The sequence below is a fragment of the Elgaria multicarinata genome, chromosome 11, assembly GCF_023053635.1.
Source record: "Elgaria multicarinata webbii isolate HBS135686 ecotype San Diego chromosome 11, rElgMul1.1.pri, whole genome shotgun sequence".
Classification (NCBI taxonomy): domain Eukaryota; kingdom Metazoa; phylum Chordata; class Lepidosauria; order Squamata; family Anguidae; genus Elgaria; species Elgaria multicarinata.
Window position 1 is genome coordinate 14,086,523 of NC_086181.1, and position 15,996 is coordinate 14,102,518.

The window sequence follows — 15,996 nt, forward strand, 5'->3', positions numbered from 1 at the left end:
TTGCAAGCAGAAGGTCCCAGGTTTGATCCTAGGTGCCTCCAGGTAGGGCAGGGTGAAAAATCCTCCCTGAAACCCTGGAGAGCTGCTGCCAGTCAGTGTTGACAATACTGGGCTAAATGGCCTGACTCAGCGTAAGACAGCTTCCTATGTTCATCCTTGCAGAAACCACCCTGGGATTCAAGACCGATTCCAGAGGGTTGCTCCACTGCCTTTTTCATATGCTTATCCATCATCTTTTGCTTTTCTTTTTGGAAGACAAAACATGGTGGTTCTGAAGGCTACTTGGAAGTCATACCTGCAATCTTGGAAGCCCTTACCCCTAATCCCACACTTGCAGTTGCTTGTCTACAGCTGCATGTTTTCACAGGTAGCCTGTTGCACCGCCTAACTCCAGATGTTCTATGAACAAACCTTGGCCTTGAAAACAGGTTCCGAACTGGATCTTAAGCTCAATTTAAGCCCTGACCCAACTCAGGAGCCTTCTCAGCATTGCCAGGCGCCTGAACGATTCAGAACCCCATCTTTCCACTGGCATCAATGGAAGCGTCCCCCCCCCCCGCAAGCTTAATCGCCATGCACCCATAGGAAGATTTTCTTTCAAAGTTTTATTGCCTTGGGGGGGGGTGTTGAGGGAGGGGGGAGCATTGCAGTGGGTGAAGGTTTTTTTTTTTAACCCTTCTCTCCCAAGCTGCAATTCCCTTTGAAAACTGCCCTCCTGCGTGGCAATTAGGTTGAGAGAAAAAATATTCGATCACCATCATTGGACATTTGGGGCTCTGGGGAATTGATCCCAGATGGTGGGGAATAGATCTGTGGGCCCAGGCCTAGTAAGACCCCTGTCTTCAGCAGATGTCACCCTAAAGCAAAATTTACCCCCCCACACACACACACCCAACGACAACATCTGCTTTCACATCCTGCTTCAAGCTCTGAAACAGGATTGTCGAATTCATCCGGCACCTCTCTTGGGGGATTCCACAGCCTCAACCTCCCTCCCCACCTTCCTGCCTACCTTCAGCCTTCTTTCCTGGATCACTGGCCTTATCTGTGCAAGCTAGCCAGACCTCTGTCCTCTTCCAGAGGAAGCCAACTTTCCTGTGCGGACGCGGAGTTTCTAAGTTTGCCGGCAGGCAAGGCAAGGGTTAAGGCGAGACTCCAGCGGTGGCACCTGTCAGTGGGAGGGAGCTAGTGGCGAGCAGAGAGCGAGCGAGCGAGAGAAAGGCTAGAGTGAGTTTTACCAGAGTCTCCAGCAAAGCAGGGAGCAGCCAGGAGGCAGCCACATGGAGGTCTCCAGCTGCAGAGGGTGAAAAAGGTCCATTCTGCCCATGCCTGGCTGGAAAGAGGCTGCCCAGGCAGAAGCTGGAATGGGGGGGACCTAGGAGGCCGGATTAGAACAACAACAGAAAGGAGGAGGAGGAAGAGGAGGCACAACAGATTGACCAGATATCGATAGCAGGAGAAAGAAGAGGCTGAAAAATGCAGCTAACACGTTGCTGTTTCATATTTCTCATCCAGGGGAGCATATATCTGCTGGTGAGTGACCGATGGATGGGGGAAAGGGGGGGGTGATGATGATGATGATGATGATGAAGAGGAGAGAGAGAGAGAGAGAGAGAGAGAGAGAGAGAGAATAGTGACATGCCCTTGCAGATGCCCAAAGGCAAAGCCAAGGGTCAGCTCAGACTGACGGTTGCCTTACCATCCGTAATGTTGGAGCAGTTTGATGGTCCGCTGTCTCCGTAGCACTTTTCTTTCGAATGCACTGTGTTTTGCCTCGTCTTGCATTGTCTTCTCATCAACTTTGACAGCTGGGTCATAGATGTGGGAGGAATCCAGAGGCCATCTAGTCCACACACACACACACACACGCTTAGGCAGGACTGTCCATGCATGATAAACTGTTGTTGTTGTTGTTGTTTTATGGTCTTGTGCCTTTAACAACAGCCTGATAGATCTGGCAGCTGGAGCTTATCCGATGACTTTCTTTCAAGCCGGGAGCAGTTTCTCCTGGTTTGTGTCAAGCTGCAGTTAAGGGTACGGAGCGGGAGGGAGAGATGGCAAGTCTTTAACACACACACCCCAAACAGAGAGCCCCATGAGGAGAGAGCAGTGGCATCACCCCAAGGAGTTTGCAGAGCAAATAATTCCAGCTGGCTTAAGTAAGTGAGCCAGGCCACAAGTGAGCCAGCCACACACGTCCAGGGAAAGCTAAATAACCTCCAGCCAATCTAGTGGGGTGGGGATGACGACAGACAGACAGACGATGAAATCCTTGTTATGGCAAGCAGTCAGATCCTTTGCCCATCCTGCTAGTTTCTCTGAAGGAAACTGGGAGGCCACCCAAAATCCTGCCTCTACTTAAGGCACTCCCAAGAGGGGATGAAGAAGGTTCAACTCACCGGGCTGGGGAAAAGAAAAAAAATCCTCCCAAACCCAGTGGGACGCAAGAGGAAGCAGCTGAAGAGAAAATGAATAGTCGAGATGGCTGAGGTCGCTGAGCGAGCTTTCTGACTGCATAGAGATTTGAACGCAGCTCCAAAGCCCCGGGCCGATCCGAATCAATTCTTCGCCAGCAACAAATAACCATTTCCAGCGATCCTCTGTGAGATGCGCTAGCTCCCAATTGCCCCCTTTTAATAAACGGCTGCCGAAACTTCCCAAAATTAACGAGCAAAGCAGGCCTTAGGGACGGGACAAGGTCCAAAAGCCGGCATCATGGTTCAGCCCCGAACAGAGAGGAGGCGTTTGCATCAGTCAATAGCAAGACGCACAGCCGCAAGGTTGATGTTTAAAAAACCCTGGTACCTGAGGCTCTGGAGCTGCGAGTTCAATAGATGCTAACTCACGGGAGTGGGTGAAGATGAAAGGCTTACTCTGATGCCCCAGAGGTGACGTCCTAGGCTGCTTTCCTCCAAAAGCCAGGGGTGGGGATTATTCTGAGATTTTACGAGCAGTGTTTATATGTGAGGGGTGGAGATCAGATGCTTTGGATTTGCACCGATCAGGAATAAATACATACTTTCCCATGCAGAGGGAAAAGACACTCCTTCCTCAGCCTCCCACCGCCCTGTCTAGTCTTTGAAAATAGAAGCTGTCCCAGGGGGATTGCAGGGGGTCTTTGGGACAAGCTGCTCAGGCAGTACCTGTTGGACCCTCCCTACCCACGGCTCTGTGGTGCAGGCGTGCGCACAGACCAGACCTCGCAGCCGCTATCCGCTGTCCCCAATCGTTCTGTTGTTCTTTGCACACAAAAAACATTGCCCGTCCACAGGGAAACGAGCCCGGAGTTCTCTTTGGCAGCCGAGCGCCCTGAAATCCCTGCGGAGCTGGGGAAGATACATCTTCCCTCCAAATGCTGCGGGCGCAGGGGGTTGGCAGCTGGGCTGAAGAAGGTGGGTTTGCCTGGCAGGGTTCGGTACTCGCCTCCTACCTGGTCCCTTGCTCCGCCACCTTCTTTCCTTTTTTTTTTAAAGCTTATCTTCTGTGCCAGCCGATGGACCCTTTCAGACCTGCAGATATTTAGATAGATGAAATTACATCAAGGAGGAGGGTTGTGACTCTCTCACCCTGGCTGGGGGGCGGGGGGGGGGAGAGAGAGGAGGGGGCACTCACTTTCGCTTGCTATAAATATAGAAATCAGACTTGGAAGGAGCCAGGAGATGGACTACTAGGGTAAACATATGTACTGAGTCAGACTGTTGGTTCAGCCAGCCAAGTATTATCTGCTCTAACTCGTAGCAGTCCCTCCAGGACGTCAAGTAGAGGTAGTTCCCAAACATCTGGCCTGAGAGTGGATGCCACGGATTGAACCCCTGCCTTCTGTGTGTGTGTGTGTGTGTGTGTGTGTGTGTGTGTGTGTGTGTGTGTGTGAAATCCCGCTCCTCCCACCCACCCCCATCCCTATAGAGCAGAACCCTTTTGCCCCTTCAGATCTGGGTGGGGTGGGTGCGGAGATAAATGCTGTGCCAGGATGCCCTCGATCAAACTGGCACAGCTCCGTAGAGCAGGGTCTTTACATGGGGGGGGGGGAAGGTTTGAACTGTCTCTGCCTGGGGATTCTTCCATCATTGCCTGCTCATCTAGAAGATGTTGCGAGGTGGTTTTTATTCCAGAAAGCTTTGAGTGATTTTTAATTGAATCAGGTCTGCATGGATGAAATGTTCTGGTGAGCTAAATAATAATAATAATAATAATAATAATAATAATAATAATAATAATGGAAAGGGCTCTTTGTGTGATAATTTTTATAGTGTTTTTTTTATATTTGTTAAGTTGTTTGGGTTGTTTAAGGAAAAATGGATTTAAAAAACAAAAAGCAAATGCCCCAAGCAATTCCTGCCCCCATTTTCCAGATGAGGAAACTGAGGCCACGAGAGAGGGGCAGGGGATATCTGGTGAACCCATGCCTCCTAGTAGATCCAACAGTCCTGGCACAATACAGTGGCTCACTTCCCAACATGTTCACCTGCACTCTTTTCATCTTCATACCAACAGAACTTCAGGTGCACAACCTCAGGCCCAGGGGGCCAAATCTGGCCCTCCGAGTTTCCCCGGATGGCTCCACCCCCGTTTCCCCAATCACCGATCCTTTGGCATTTTCCTGGCTTTTGTGCAGTCCCCGCCCCCACCCCGCCATTCTAAAGGTTTGAAATGCCTCTTCTAAGACTTAGATACTGGCAGTAAGAGGTTGAAGCTAGAATACACTGGATTTTTTAATTATTTTGGCCTCTCCCCTTTTGCCTTCAGCATCACCCACCACTGGATTGTGGTCCCAGTGAGCTTCTCCAGAATGGAATTTGGCCTGGAAAAGGTTCAGCACCGCTGGACTAGGTCATCACTGAAGGCTGGACATAAGACTGTTTGGTTTTCTTGCCTACCTGCCTGTTGCCAGAGGGTCTGCCAAATCCTGTTACTGGAAGCTCATGAACTTCCAATAACAGAGAGCTCCGGCTATTGGGCGGTATAGAAATGAAATAAATAAATAAATAAATTAACTGGGTATATGATGTCATAAAATAGCCACACCCTATTTGGCCCCAAGCATCCAAAGGCACAATGCATCTAACGATGGAGTCTCCCTTTGGATTATCATGGCTGATATCCACGAGAGAGTGTCTAGCTCAAGCAAGTGTACTAAGCTGTACAATACAACTGCCACTCACTCCCCATAAACAGCCACTCAGAACTGGAGTCAAAAAAAGTCTCTCTGAATACAGCCATCAGTCTTACCCTGTGGGTGAGCAATCCTGTCTTGCCAGAGGGAATGTTATCAGACTGCAACTTAGCATTATTATTACCAACAGTATTCAGGTCAGCATCACAACAACCTTGTGAGGTAGGCTGAGCTGAAAAATAGTGAGTAGCCCAAGAAAGTTGGCTGGGACCTACTGGAAAGTGTGCAAAGGTTTGCAGTCTTACCCAACTGTAGACCTGATTTTCCCCAGTGAGGTCAGCGTAGTGCTTGCTTTTTTTAGAAAAACATCCTCAACTTTTCTTTTTGAAGTAGTATTTTTAATAACTCTTTACATCATCTTCATCATCATACAACTATTTACAGTCTTTGGCTCATTTGACTGCATGGCCATCTTGAAGTGAAGGCCAATACTACGCCCATTTTATAGATTGAAAACCGAGTAGAGATGTTAGTTTCTTTTTTAAGCGAATCAAGTTAATCCTTCAAACTTGTATGCAGCAGCAGCAGGCTGGACTGAGTGGTGAGAAACCAAAGTTCATAACACAACTTAGCTACAAATCTGTTCAAATGTCACTCCTAGGCTGCAATTCTCTATATGCTTCCCTGGGAGCAAGTTCCATTGAATTTAGTGAGACTTACTTCTGAGAAGCCAGGCATCAGGCTGTATCTTCCCAGCTTCTGCCTTCCTCTGAGAAGCAGGGCACCAGTAAATAAATGAATAAACAATGGTGCTCAGATGGAGAGAGTGAGTAATACAACATTCCCACATTTTAGTCATCCTGACAACGATGCCGCAGGCGTCTGCACATGTGACCTTGCAGGGAACCTGGGCCAATGTCTGCCCCCGGTCCTCTTTCATCCTGAACCTTCATTTGTGGTACAGCAGGGAAATGGCAGCTTATTCTATACAAGCTTTCCTAAAACTGGCACCCTCTGGATGTCCTGAACTAGAGCTCCCATTATCCCCAGCCAGGGGATAATGGGAGCTGTAGTCCAGCATATCTGGAGGCTGCCAGGTCAGGGGAAGCTGGTTCTATACCAAGAGCCCCATGTCAAATACAGTGCTGGTGTTTCATTTGAAGATTCTGACCGATGTACACTGATGGTGCTATATAAATAAATAAATAATAATAATAATAATAATGGGGGCGGGGGAAGCCTGGGAGGTCAGTGGCTGTGCAGTTCCCAGAAAAAGGATGCAGTGGTACCAGGCAACGGAAAAGGTATCTTCCCAAAACCTTGGAAAGGGGCTGTTGCTGCCCATCAGAATAGGCAATTCAGGGCCAGATGAACAAATAGTCTGACCTTGGACAAAGTAGCTTCCTAACATGGTATTAGGATAAATGCAAACTAGGAGGGGGAAGCCAGAGGGCAGCTGGTGGCTATGTCCCTAATGTGATGCCCTCCAGACGGTGTTGCATTCCAACTCCCATCAGCCCCAGCCAACTTGGTCAGGGATAATGGGGGTTGTAATCCCAAACATCCAGAGGTTGCCGTTTTCTGGCACAAATGTTCTCATATGGAGAGCAAACACCTTGGGACAAACCTAAAAATAGAGACATTTCTTGTCTTTTCTTTTTATTGTAGATGTTCCACTGTTTGTTTGTTTTTTTTAAATTAGGCAGGTAAGCAGGCCTGCCCCAGCCATATAGGAAAGAGATCTGCTTCAGGCAGCACCATAAGTAAGGGGTGTGGGCAGACGAATAGGACAGGATCCAGATGAAGGCACGAACTCGTGCCTAAGCAATACAGCAAACCTTTTTAAAAAAATGTCTTGGGCCGGCACTGCAAATGTGTATGTTACAGTAAATGTCAAATGAGGTATGTTGTTCTTTTACCAGCAATTCTTAAAAGACTTTGAAAAGCCACCGGGAAATGTCAGAACACTCTTGATGCGTATCGATAAATGTCCAAGTTTCATCCTCTTTTCTGAACTGTCATCTTTTACTGGGGAGTTGATGAAGATGATGGGGAGGTTTGGTCATTTAACAAGGGCATTGGAAAGTCCTTGAGATTTACCAGTAAATACCAGAATTTTCCTATGCTGCAGCCCTTCTTCATGCAACAACTGCACACAGAACCAAAGAGCGGAGACTAGGAAAGCTGCAGGCTCTGCTCAGGCAGTAGGACCAGCACATAGATGTGGGGGAGGGCAGAAGATGTGCTCGTGCATCCTCCACCCATGTGTTGATTCTACGCACAATTGCAGTGTGCTAAATCTTCCTGGTGGCTGCCCATTCCCCACCCCCGCTGCCCCCCCAAAAAAACCCTTATGACCAGTCAATGTCAATGTTTACCATAAAAAAATACACTTAATGTTCCTATAGCAATTATTGGCCTTATTGTGGTTTGATTTAAAGACAGCCAGCAAGGGCGAGTGACTCAAAAGTTGGACATGAAGTGTGGCCGGCATCACGTGTTGGCATGGTTGGGCACCTCCCAATGGCCCAACAGGGACCTTCCTGGAGTTGCTCCTCCTCTTCGCCAGTGTAGCCTGTTTGTTCACCTACCTCTTTTTCTGGCCCAGCCCAAGGTAGTGGTGGTCAGGAGGAGCAGTAGATGCAGGGTGATCCTATGGATAGGAGGACTGGGCTCCTGTATCTTTAACAGTTGCATCAGCGGGTGTTATTTGTATGCATGCAGCACCTGGGGAAATTCCCTCTTCATCACAACAGGTAAAGCAGCAGGAGCTATACTAGAGTGAGCAGATACAAAGGAGGGCAGGGCTCCTGCAGCTTTAACTGTGGTGATGAAGAAGGAATTTCACCAGCTGCTGCATGCATACAAATGACAACTGCTGAAATTCCCTCTTCTGTCATACAGCAGCCCCGTCCTCCTTTCCATAGGGTCATCCTAAGTAGACGCCAATGCCCACATGTTCCCTGGCTCTGTAAGTATCAAGCCAGCAAATGGTAGCAATGATGAGAAGGAGGAGGAGCAATGGCAGTTATACGGTGACAATGGTGGTGAGAAGGCAGACTTGCAGAGGGAAGGCCCCCATTGAGGTTGTCTTGCCCAAGGCCCCTCAAAAACCTGGAGGAGGCCCTGATGCTTTCCCAACTGTGACTAGGGCTTCGAAACAACCATATGGCTAGAGGGAGGAAAACCTGAATTCCAGTATAAGCAGACCTGAATGTATTCTCTGATCAATGCATTTCTGAGACTAAATATCTTTCTGAGACTAAATACCTCCCGACATGAACATACCTGTACACTACACTCAACGTCTAAGGTCCTACTCCGGGAGAAGCTCAGAGGATGGCAACAAGGGAGAGGGCCTCCTCTGTGGTGGCCCCCCAATTATGGAACACTCTCCCCGAAGAGGCCCACCTGGCACCAACATTGTTATCTTTTCATCTCCAGTTCAAGATTTTTCTTTTCTCCCAGGCATTTAACAGCATCTGTTGAGTTTTAACTGACTCCAGAACTATCTTTGGCCTGGCTGAGAGTTTAAAAATTGTTTTAAACGTTAGCTGTTTTTATGGTTTTAAATTTTGCATATTGATTTTTAACGTTCAGTCTTTTAATCTTTGTAAACTGCCCAGAGAGCTTCAGCTATGGGGTGGTATAAAGATGATGATGATGATGATGATGATGATGATGATGATGATGATGATGATAATAATAATAATAATAATAATAATAATAATAATAATAATAATAATAATGAAAATAGGTCCCAAAATGCATATTCACAGATATTGTCCCGGAGTGCTTCCAGATAGACAGCTCCTAGCACTGCCAGCATCTATGGTAGGCATGGTCGGGCACTTGCTGAGGGACCACACCCCCAGCAGAGGCCCACAGTCAATTGCCCCTGGAGTTGCTCCTCCGCCTCACCATTGCCACCTGCCTCTTGCTCTAGCCCAGCCAGTGGTGGTGGTGGTGGTGGTGGTGGTGGTGATAAGGAGGAGGAGCAGATGCCCCGGCCTCCTGGCTCAGAGGCGCTCTGCCTATGAAGCAAGCAAGTGGTGATAAAGAGGAGGAGGAGGAGGGGCAACAGCAGCTGGTGGCAATGGCCAGGAGAAGGTAGACTCACTGAGGAGGGGGCCCACGGAGAGCATCTTGCCCAAGGGCCCCCCAAAACCTGGAGCCGGCACTGGGTTCTAGATCAGCTTTCCTGCAGGGCTTCCTTTCCTGTAGGCAGAGATGGGAGGGGGTGGTGGTTTGGGGCTCAAGGCTGTGTGCCTTCTGATGCCGAAGCCCTTTTCCCTCAGCCCCGACGAAAGCTCCTCTGCACATGTTCCAAAGCAGCCTCTCTTTCAGATGCCCCACAACAGAGTCCTAGTTGTTCAACCGAGCTCCAGTCCCATGAAAATAATAATAATAATAATAATAATAATAATAATAATAATAATAATAATAATAATAATAATGCTTACCATTTGCGCAGCACTTCCAAGCTTTCAAAAGCGCGTCACATCTTTTATCTACTTGTAATCCTTACAACAGCCCTACAAGGTACGTTAGTCTTACCTGTTGCCTTGGCACTGGAGAACTGAAGGGCAGATCATTCTGGCTGCATCCATTGGCCAGGGGAGAGCAAGGGCCACAGGGAGGCTGCACCCCCTGCCTTCCAGGAAGGGCGCCCTGGCACTATCCATCAGCCAAAGAAAGAGCAGCTGCAGCAAGCTGGCTACACCCTTCCCTGCTAGAAAGAATACCCATTAGAACCGAGACTGGCCTACCCCATCCACTGGCCAGAGAAGGAGATGCTGCTCTAACGCTTGCTTTCCTTTTCCCTCCCCAATCCTTCTTCCTTTTGTGTCGTGACTATTAGAGTGTAGGGAAAAATCTTACCAATACCTGTGCATTGCTGAGAAGAAGAAAAAATAGGTACTTTACAAGTGCTCAGTAAATATTGGGTTCGATCCATACTTAGTCATACTTAAAGTAGACCTATTGAAATAAATAGAAATTAAGTTAGGCATGACATACTCCAAGTATCATTAAGTCTGGATCCAACCGGATCATCATAATCATCATCATCATCAGATGAGGGGACATAGAGGCTTACTTAAGGCCATCTAGTGAGTATATGGCAAAGGACGGATTTAAATTTCCTCATTCACAGCTGTTTCTCAGTGAATGCCTCAGACTGAGCAGGGTGGGAGCCTAAGGCAAATCATAGCGCAACTAGGAGCTCTTCCTCCCATGCATGCCAGGAGGACAAACTCTCCACAGAGAATCCAATGCCTTTTCCAGTTCAAGTGATAAACCAAACGCAGTGCAGCAACCAAAGTGAATACACTACTCAGGCAGGGCTATTTTGTAAAGTCCCAGCCAGAGCTAAATTCACTCTGCTTCTGAGCACATGGAATTAAGCTGCCAGGGTGCGTGGGCTTAGAGACTAAGGATTCTGGGAAGGATTCTTTTGTTCAGTATTAATCTCAAATTAGCAAATTCTTGTAATAGAACATAGGCATTGGGCTTTCCTACACAAAGCACTCATGATTCCTTACTCACAGTTGTTTTGGGGTTTTTTTAGAAGATGCTGTAGCCCTCCAGTTTCACTTCTATTTTTAAGGAGCACTTTCCTGTTTTGCTTTAGCGTGGGGGAAATGGAGTATTATTTCTGAAAGCGAAAGAAAAGGTACCTTCCTACTGGTGTCATTGCCATATTCTGCTGTAGCACAGCACCACTTAGAGGTTATGTGGAGGAAAATCAGGAAAGGAAAAGCTTGGAACTCAATTCTGTGACAAAACTGAAAATAGATACAGCTATTAACAGCCTCGTGTAGAAAAGTTCAGTGTGGAATGGCAGTTTCCCACAGGGATTAAACAGCACCATCTAAAAAGGCGTGGTGGAGTTGGGAAGCTTTGGCCCCCAATTGCCCATCCTGTGCACTTGGTGCATAATCAGTGTCACTCGTCTCTTTACATGTCTTCGGGTTTAGGGCTAATCCTGAATACATTGAGATGCTGTGTTCTGCCGCTCAACATCCCCAACTCTGGCTGGGACATACCCAGCCTTCCTCAACCTGGGGCGCTCCAGATGTGTTGGACTACAACTCCCAGAATGCCCCAGCTGGCTGGGGCATTCTGGGAGATGCAGTCCAACACATCTGGAGCGCCCCAGGTTGAGGAAGGCTGTACTAAACCAAGTGACAGGGTGACCATTGAAATACACCGGTTCTCTCTGAACAGCCACAGAAATTCAGTGGGTTTCAGAACAGGTATCAGACCATATTAAGCCCAGAGTGATCGGTTGCTTTCATAATGGGAAGTGACTCCGCGAGTTGCTTTATATCCTGAGCTTTGCAGGTCGGGGTGAAGGATCCAACCCATCTCAATGCAGTGATTTGGCCTTGGCTATTTGTGGATGATCCTGACATCTACTGTGCAAGCAACAGATCTTTCTGAGTTTTCAGTGTTCCAACGGCCATTCTGAAATCCTGTGCCTTCCGTTGGCCAGTTGGATATTTCCGGGACGGTGTTCTCTGTCATTCATTTTAGTATCTCTGAGAAGAACTGTGGCTCAGTGGTGTTGCCCCTGCGTTGCTTGCAAGTCCCAGTGTCTCCACGCAGAGTCCCAGTGTCTCCACGCAGAGCTGAGGAAGCTTCCCGGATGACCATGGCCCAGTGTCACGTAGAAGATACTGAGCCAGGTGCACCAATGGACTAAGGGACTGTCTTCATGGCGCAAGGTTGGCGCCGCCTCCCTCCTCAACCCCACACTTTCCCTCTCCCAGGGTGGCATCAGTTAATCCCAATATCAAGGAGGGAGCACAGGGTTTCCGGGCGGCCATCTGGGTCCTGGAGCTGCCCCCGCCCTCTTCCTGGTTGAAGGCGACAATCGCTGGTCGCCTTCTACAAGGCTTTGCCCCCGGTTGGCCGCAGAGTGACATTACACAGCAGAAGCACCATGTTGACACTGCTCCCTTTATTTATTTATTTATTTTATTTATTTATTAGATTTTTATACCGCCCAATAGCCGAAGCTCTCTGGGCGGTTCACAAAAATTAAAACCACAATAAAACACCCAACAGGTTAAAAACACAATTACGAAATACAGTATAAAAAGCGCAACCAGGATAAAACCACGCAGCAAAGTTGATAAAAGATTAAAATACAGAGTTAAAACAGTAAAATTTAAATTTAAGTTAAAATTAAGTGTTAAAATACTGAGTGAATAAAAAAGTCTTCAGCTGGCGACGAAAGGAGTACAGTGTAGGTGCCAGGCGGACCTCTCTGGGGAGCTCGTTCCACAACTGGGGTGCCACAGCGGAGAAAGCCCTCCTTCTAGAAGCCACCTGCCTCACTTCCTTTGGCAGGGGCTCACGGAGAAGGGCCCCTGTAGATGATCTTAAGGTCCGGGTAGGTACATATGGGAGGAGGCGTTCCTTCAGATAACCTGGCCCCAAGCCGTTTAGGGCTTTAAATGTCAATACCAGCACTTAGAATTGGGCCCGGATCTGGACTGGCAGCCAATGAAGCTGGAAAAGGACTGGCGTAATGTGATCTCGCCGGCCAGTCCCTGTTAGTAACTGTGCTGCCCTGTTTTGTACCAGTTGAAGTTTCCGGACTGTTTTCAAAGGCAGCCCCATGTATAACGCATTGCAGTAATCCAAGCGAGAGGTTATCAGAGCATGGATAACTGTAGCTAGGCTATCTCTGTCCAGATAAGGGCGTAGTTGGTATATCAACCTAAGCTTGGAAAAAGTTGGGGTAAATCCCCACCTTTTTCAAAACACAGCATCGCAGGGAAGCCCCACTGTCGCTGCGAATCTGTGCCTGTGTCATCTAACCGACGAGGCGCAGATTCACAGGCACTGTGGGGCTTTCCCTGTGTGTAGACAGCCCCTGGCTCAGTACAAGGCCACTTCCTGTGTCCCTCTATCTTTCACTGGTGCTGGTGGTATTCCCTTAACACAGCCCTCCTCAACCTGGGGCGCTCCAGATGTGTTGGACTGGCTGGGGCATTCTGGGAGTTGTAGTCCAACACATCTGGAGTGCCCCAGGTTGAGGAAGGCTGCAGTTAACACAAGCCAGACTTGATTCCACAGAACAACTTTCTCTCTCTCTCTCTTTGCTTCATCGTTTTCAGGCGTTCACCAGAGCCGCCAACCAATTAAAGGTCTTTCAATCAATTAAGTGCCTGGCCTTTCACTGATTAATTGGATAAATATTAGCGTGCCAGTGGCAAAAGCTCCATGGTGGTGCCTCCCTGAGGCTCCGAAAGGAAAGAGACCGTTCCTCTTAACTGTGACAATTTGAGAAACCCACGAACCACAAAATTGACTGCTAGGAGGAAAGTACAGAGTGGACGATGGGCCGTTCCCTCTTTACGGACTACAGCGGCACATCCAAAATGATACGCTGAGGATGCATCGGATTTCCAGAACGTTCGGATTCAAAAATGGGTGGCTGCTGATTCCCCCCTCCCCCCCGCCCACCCCAAACTGAGCAACTTCCAGGTTTCCCTAGGCCTTCCTGCTTGAAGGAAGATCACAGATGTTTCACCTGGAAAGACACAACGGGTCTGTTCAGATAACCCGCTAAGCCATGGTTAGGCCGCTAACCCTTTTGCAGCAAATGGTTAGTGAGCGCGTTTAAACCATGGTTATGTAGCCACCAAGGTTAGGAAGGGTTCACATGACACACTAAGCCAGAGTTCACACAACATGCTAAGCCATAACGCTTAGCTCAAAGTGCTTAACCGCAGTGGCTTCATGTGTCATCTGAACAGGGTCAACATCTGCTAGCACTGCACTGGGATAACCTTGCCTGAAACTCTGGTTCCTGCAGCTCTACTGTCAGTGATGTCGTGGTAAATTCTGAAGGCAGCCACATCCCCAAGGAGAGTCCAAAATTGCAGGCAGCGGTGTTGATCTGTATCAACAGCCCAGTTCTAGCAGCTTTCAGCTACACCAGGAAAAGGTCTCTCTGAAAGCTAATGAGTCATAATCGCCCATTCAAGACCAGGGCAAGCCCAAAATATTTTACTTTAGAACAAGGAACGAGAAATTGTTGTTGGGGAAATTCATTCCCACCCCCCTGCTCCAGCTCCTGTGAAAACTACAGCTAACCTCAGAGGGGATAGAGTTGCCTGGGGGGTGGGGGTGGCAGATGATGTCAGCATCCCTGCTAATCAAACAGCATCAACATGGCATCCCTTCAAGCCTTGGCTCTGCTGCACCCCCATCGGCCATGTCTGCATCAGACCTTTTGCTTTCGTAAATTGCTGCGATTGTTCTGCCTTACTGCCTCTTAGGGCCCAGGATACTCCCCCTAGATGATGCCTCCTCACTGGCTGTTACAATAAATCAGGGTTTATAGCTCTCCCCTTATCTCCTCTTGGGTGGTCACGGAGAAGAGTTTGGAAGCGTTTGTTTCTATTTTTTGATCAAGAACACTTTTCCATGTCATCCAGACCTGGCAAACTGTGATTAATCTTAACTATAGTTCGTTTGAAGAAAAAGTCAACAGGTTTGTTTGAAAAAAGTCAACAGGACATGATTTCCAAACAGAAACAACAACAACAACAACTATTATTATTATTATTATTATTATTATTATTATTATTATTATTATTATTATCAACAACAATTGCATTTCTATACCACCTCATAGCTGAAAATTCTAACACTTGCCTAATTTCCCCCATTTTCTGGGTTTCCCAGAAGTCACACACAGACACACGCATTCTAAAGGGTTGAAAAGGCTTCATTCCTGGCAGTAAAAGTTTTAAGCTAAAATAGGCTGGCATTTTGGCCCCACCCCTTTTGCCTTCAGCCCCGCCCACCAGTGGAATGTAGCCCCTGAGAGCTTCTCTGAAAGGGAATTCGGCCCGCGTGTTCAACACCCCTGTTCTATGAGGTCATGATCTCTTCTTGTTTCATGCAGGTGATCTGCGGCCAAGATGAGACAGCAGAAGAGGAGGAAGAAGAAAGTGGAAAATCACCCAAAGAACAACAAAGATCCCGGGTACAAAAGAAAAAAAGCCAACTCGCCTTGAAGTCCTCCACGACCCCTTCTCACTTCCAGAACACGACTCTGCTGGAGTTGGCATCCTCTGATGCACAAGAGTTTTGGAATGTCTTAGAGAGCTTGTCCAAGCAGGGCCAAGGCGTGAAACCCCGCGGCCGAAGGGACTCCATCACCAGCCCCAGTCGGATTAAGAAAATATTCGGCTGGGGCGATTTCTACTCCAACATCAAGACGGTGAAGCTGAACCTCTTGATCACCGGCAAAGTGGTAGACCACGGCAATGGCACGGTGAACGTCTTCTTCCGCCACAACTCCACTGGGCAGGGGAACATCTCCGTCAGCCTGGTGCCCCCCAACAAGGCGGTGGAGTTTGATCTCGAGCAGCAGATCTTCATCGAGGCCAAAGAATCCAAGATCTTCAACTGCCGGGTGGAGTACGAGAAAGTGGACAAAGCCAAGAAGACCACCCTGTGCACTTACGACCCTTCCAAAACCTGCTTCCTGAACCACACACAGAGCCAGGTCTCCTGGGTTTGCTCCAAGCCCTTCAAGGTCATCTGCATTTACATCACCTTCTACAGCATAGACTACAGGCTCGTCCAGAAAGTGTGTCCCGACTACAACTATCACAACAATGTTCCTTATTACCCTTCTGGGTGACGGCGTACCTCTTTTGATCTCAGAAGTGGCCCACGCCCCAAGTACAACTTGATTTGGGGTTGGGACAAGAAACTGAAAGAAAAGAAAAGAAACAGAGGCCGCAGGGAGAATGATGAGCCCTCTCTCTCCCCAGTACCAGACAAACCAACAAGCACCTGGCCTCTGTTAGGAGACAGTTCATTCAAAGGAGAGGTGGAGAGAACCCACGGAC

General features: G+C 48.2%; 1 protein-coding gene across 1 annotated transcript; it reads left to right on the forward strand.

The window, feature by feature from the left end:
- Positions 1-1,476: 1,476 nt before the first annotated feature.
- On the forward strand, positions 1,477-15,785 carry NXPH3 (neurexophilin 3). The gene is made up of 2 exons (XM_063138743.1): positions 1,477-1,533; positions 15,042-15,785. The coding sequence occupies exons 1-2, from the start codon at positions 1,477-1,479 to the stop codon at positions 15,783-15,785; spliced, it is 801 nt and encodes a 266-aa protein (XP_062994813.1).
- The last annotated feature ends 211 nt before the right edge of the window (positions 15,786-15,996 follow it).

What these genes read in the sequence shown, in the direction of transcription:
- NXPH3 (XM_063138743.1), top strand. Translation starts at nt 1,477, where the DNA reads ATGCAGCTAACACGTTGCTGTTTCATATTTCTCATCCAGGGGAGCATA. An exon ending in AGGGGAGCATATATCTGCTG is followed by an intron (nt 1,534 to 15,041) that starts GTGAGTGACCGA and finishes TGTTTCATGCAG; the next exon opens with GTGATCTGCGGCCAAGATGA.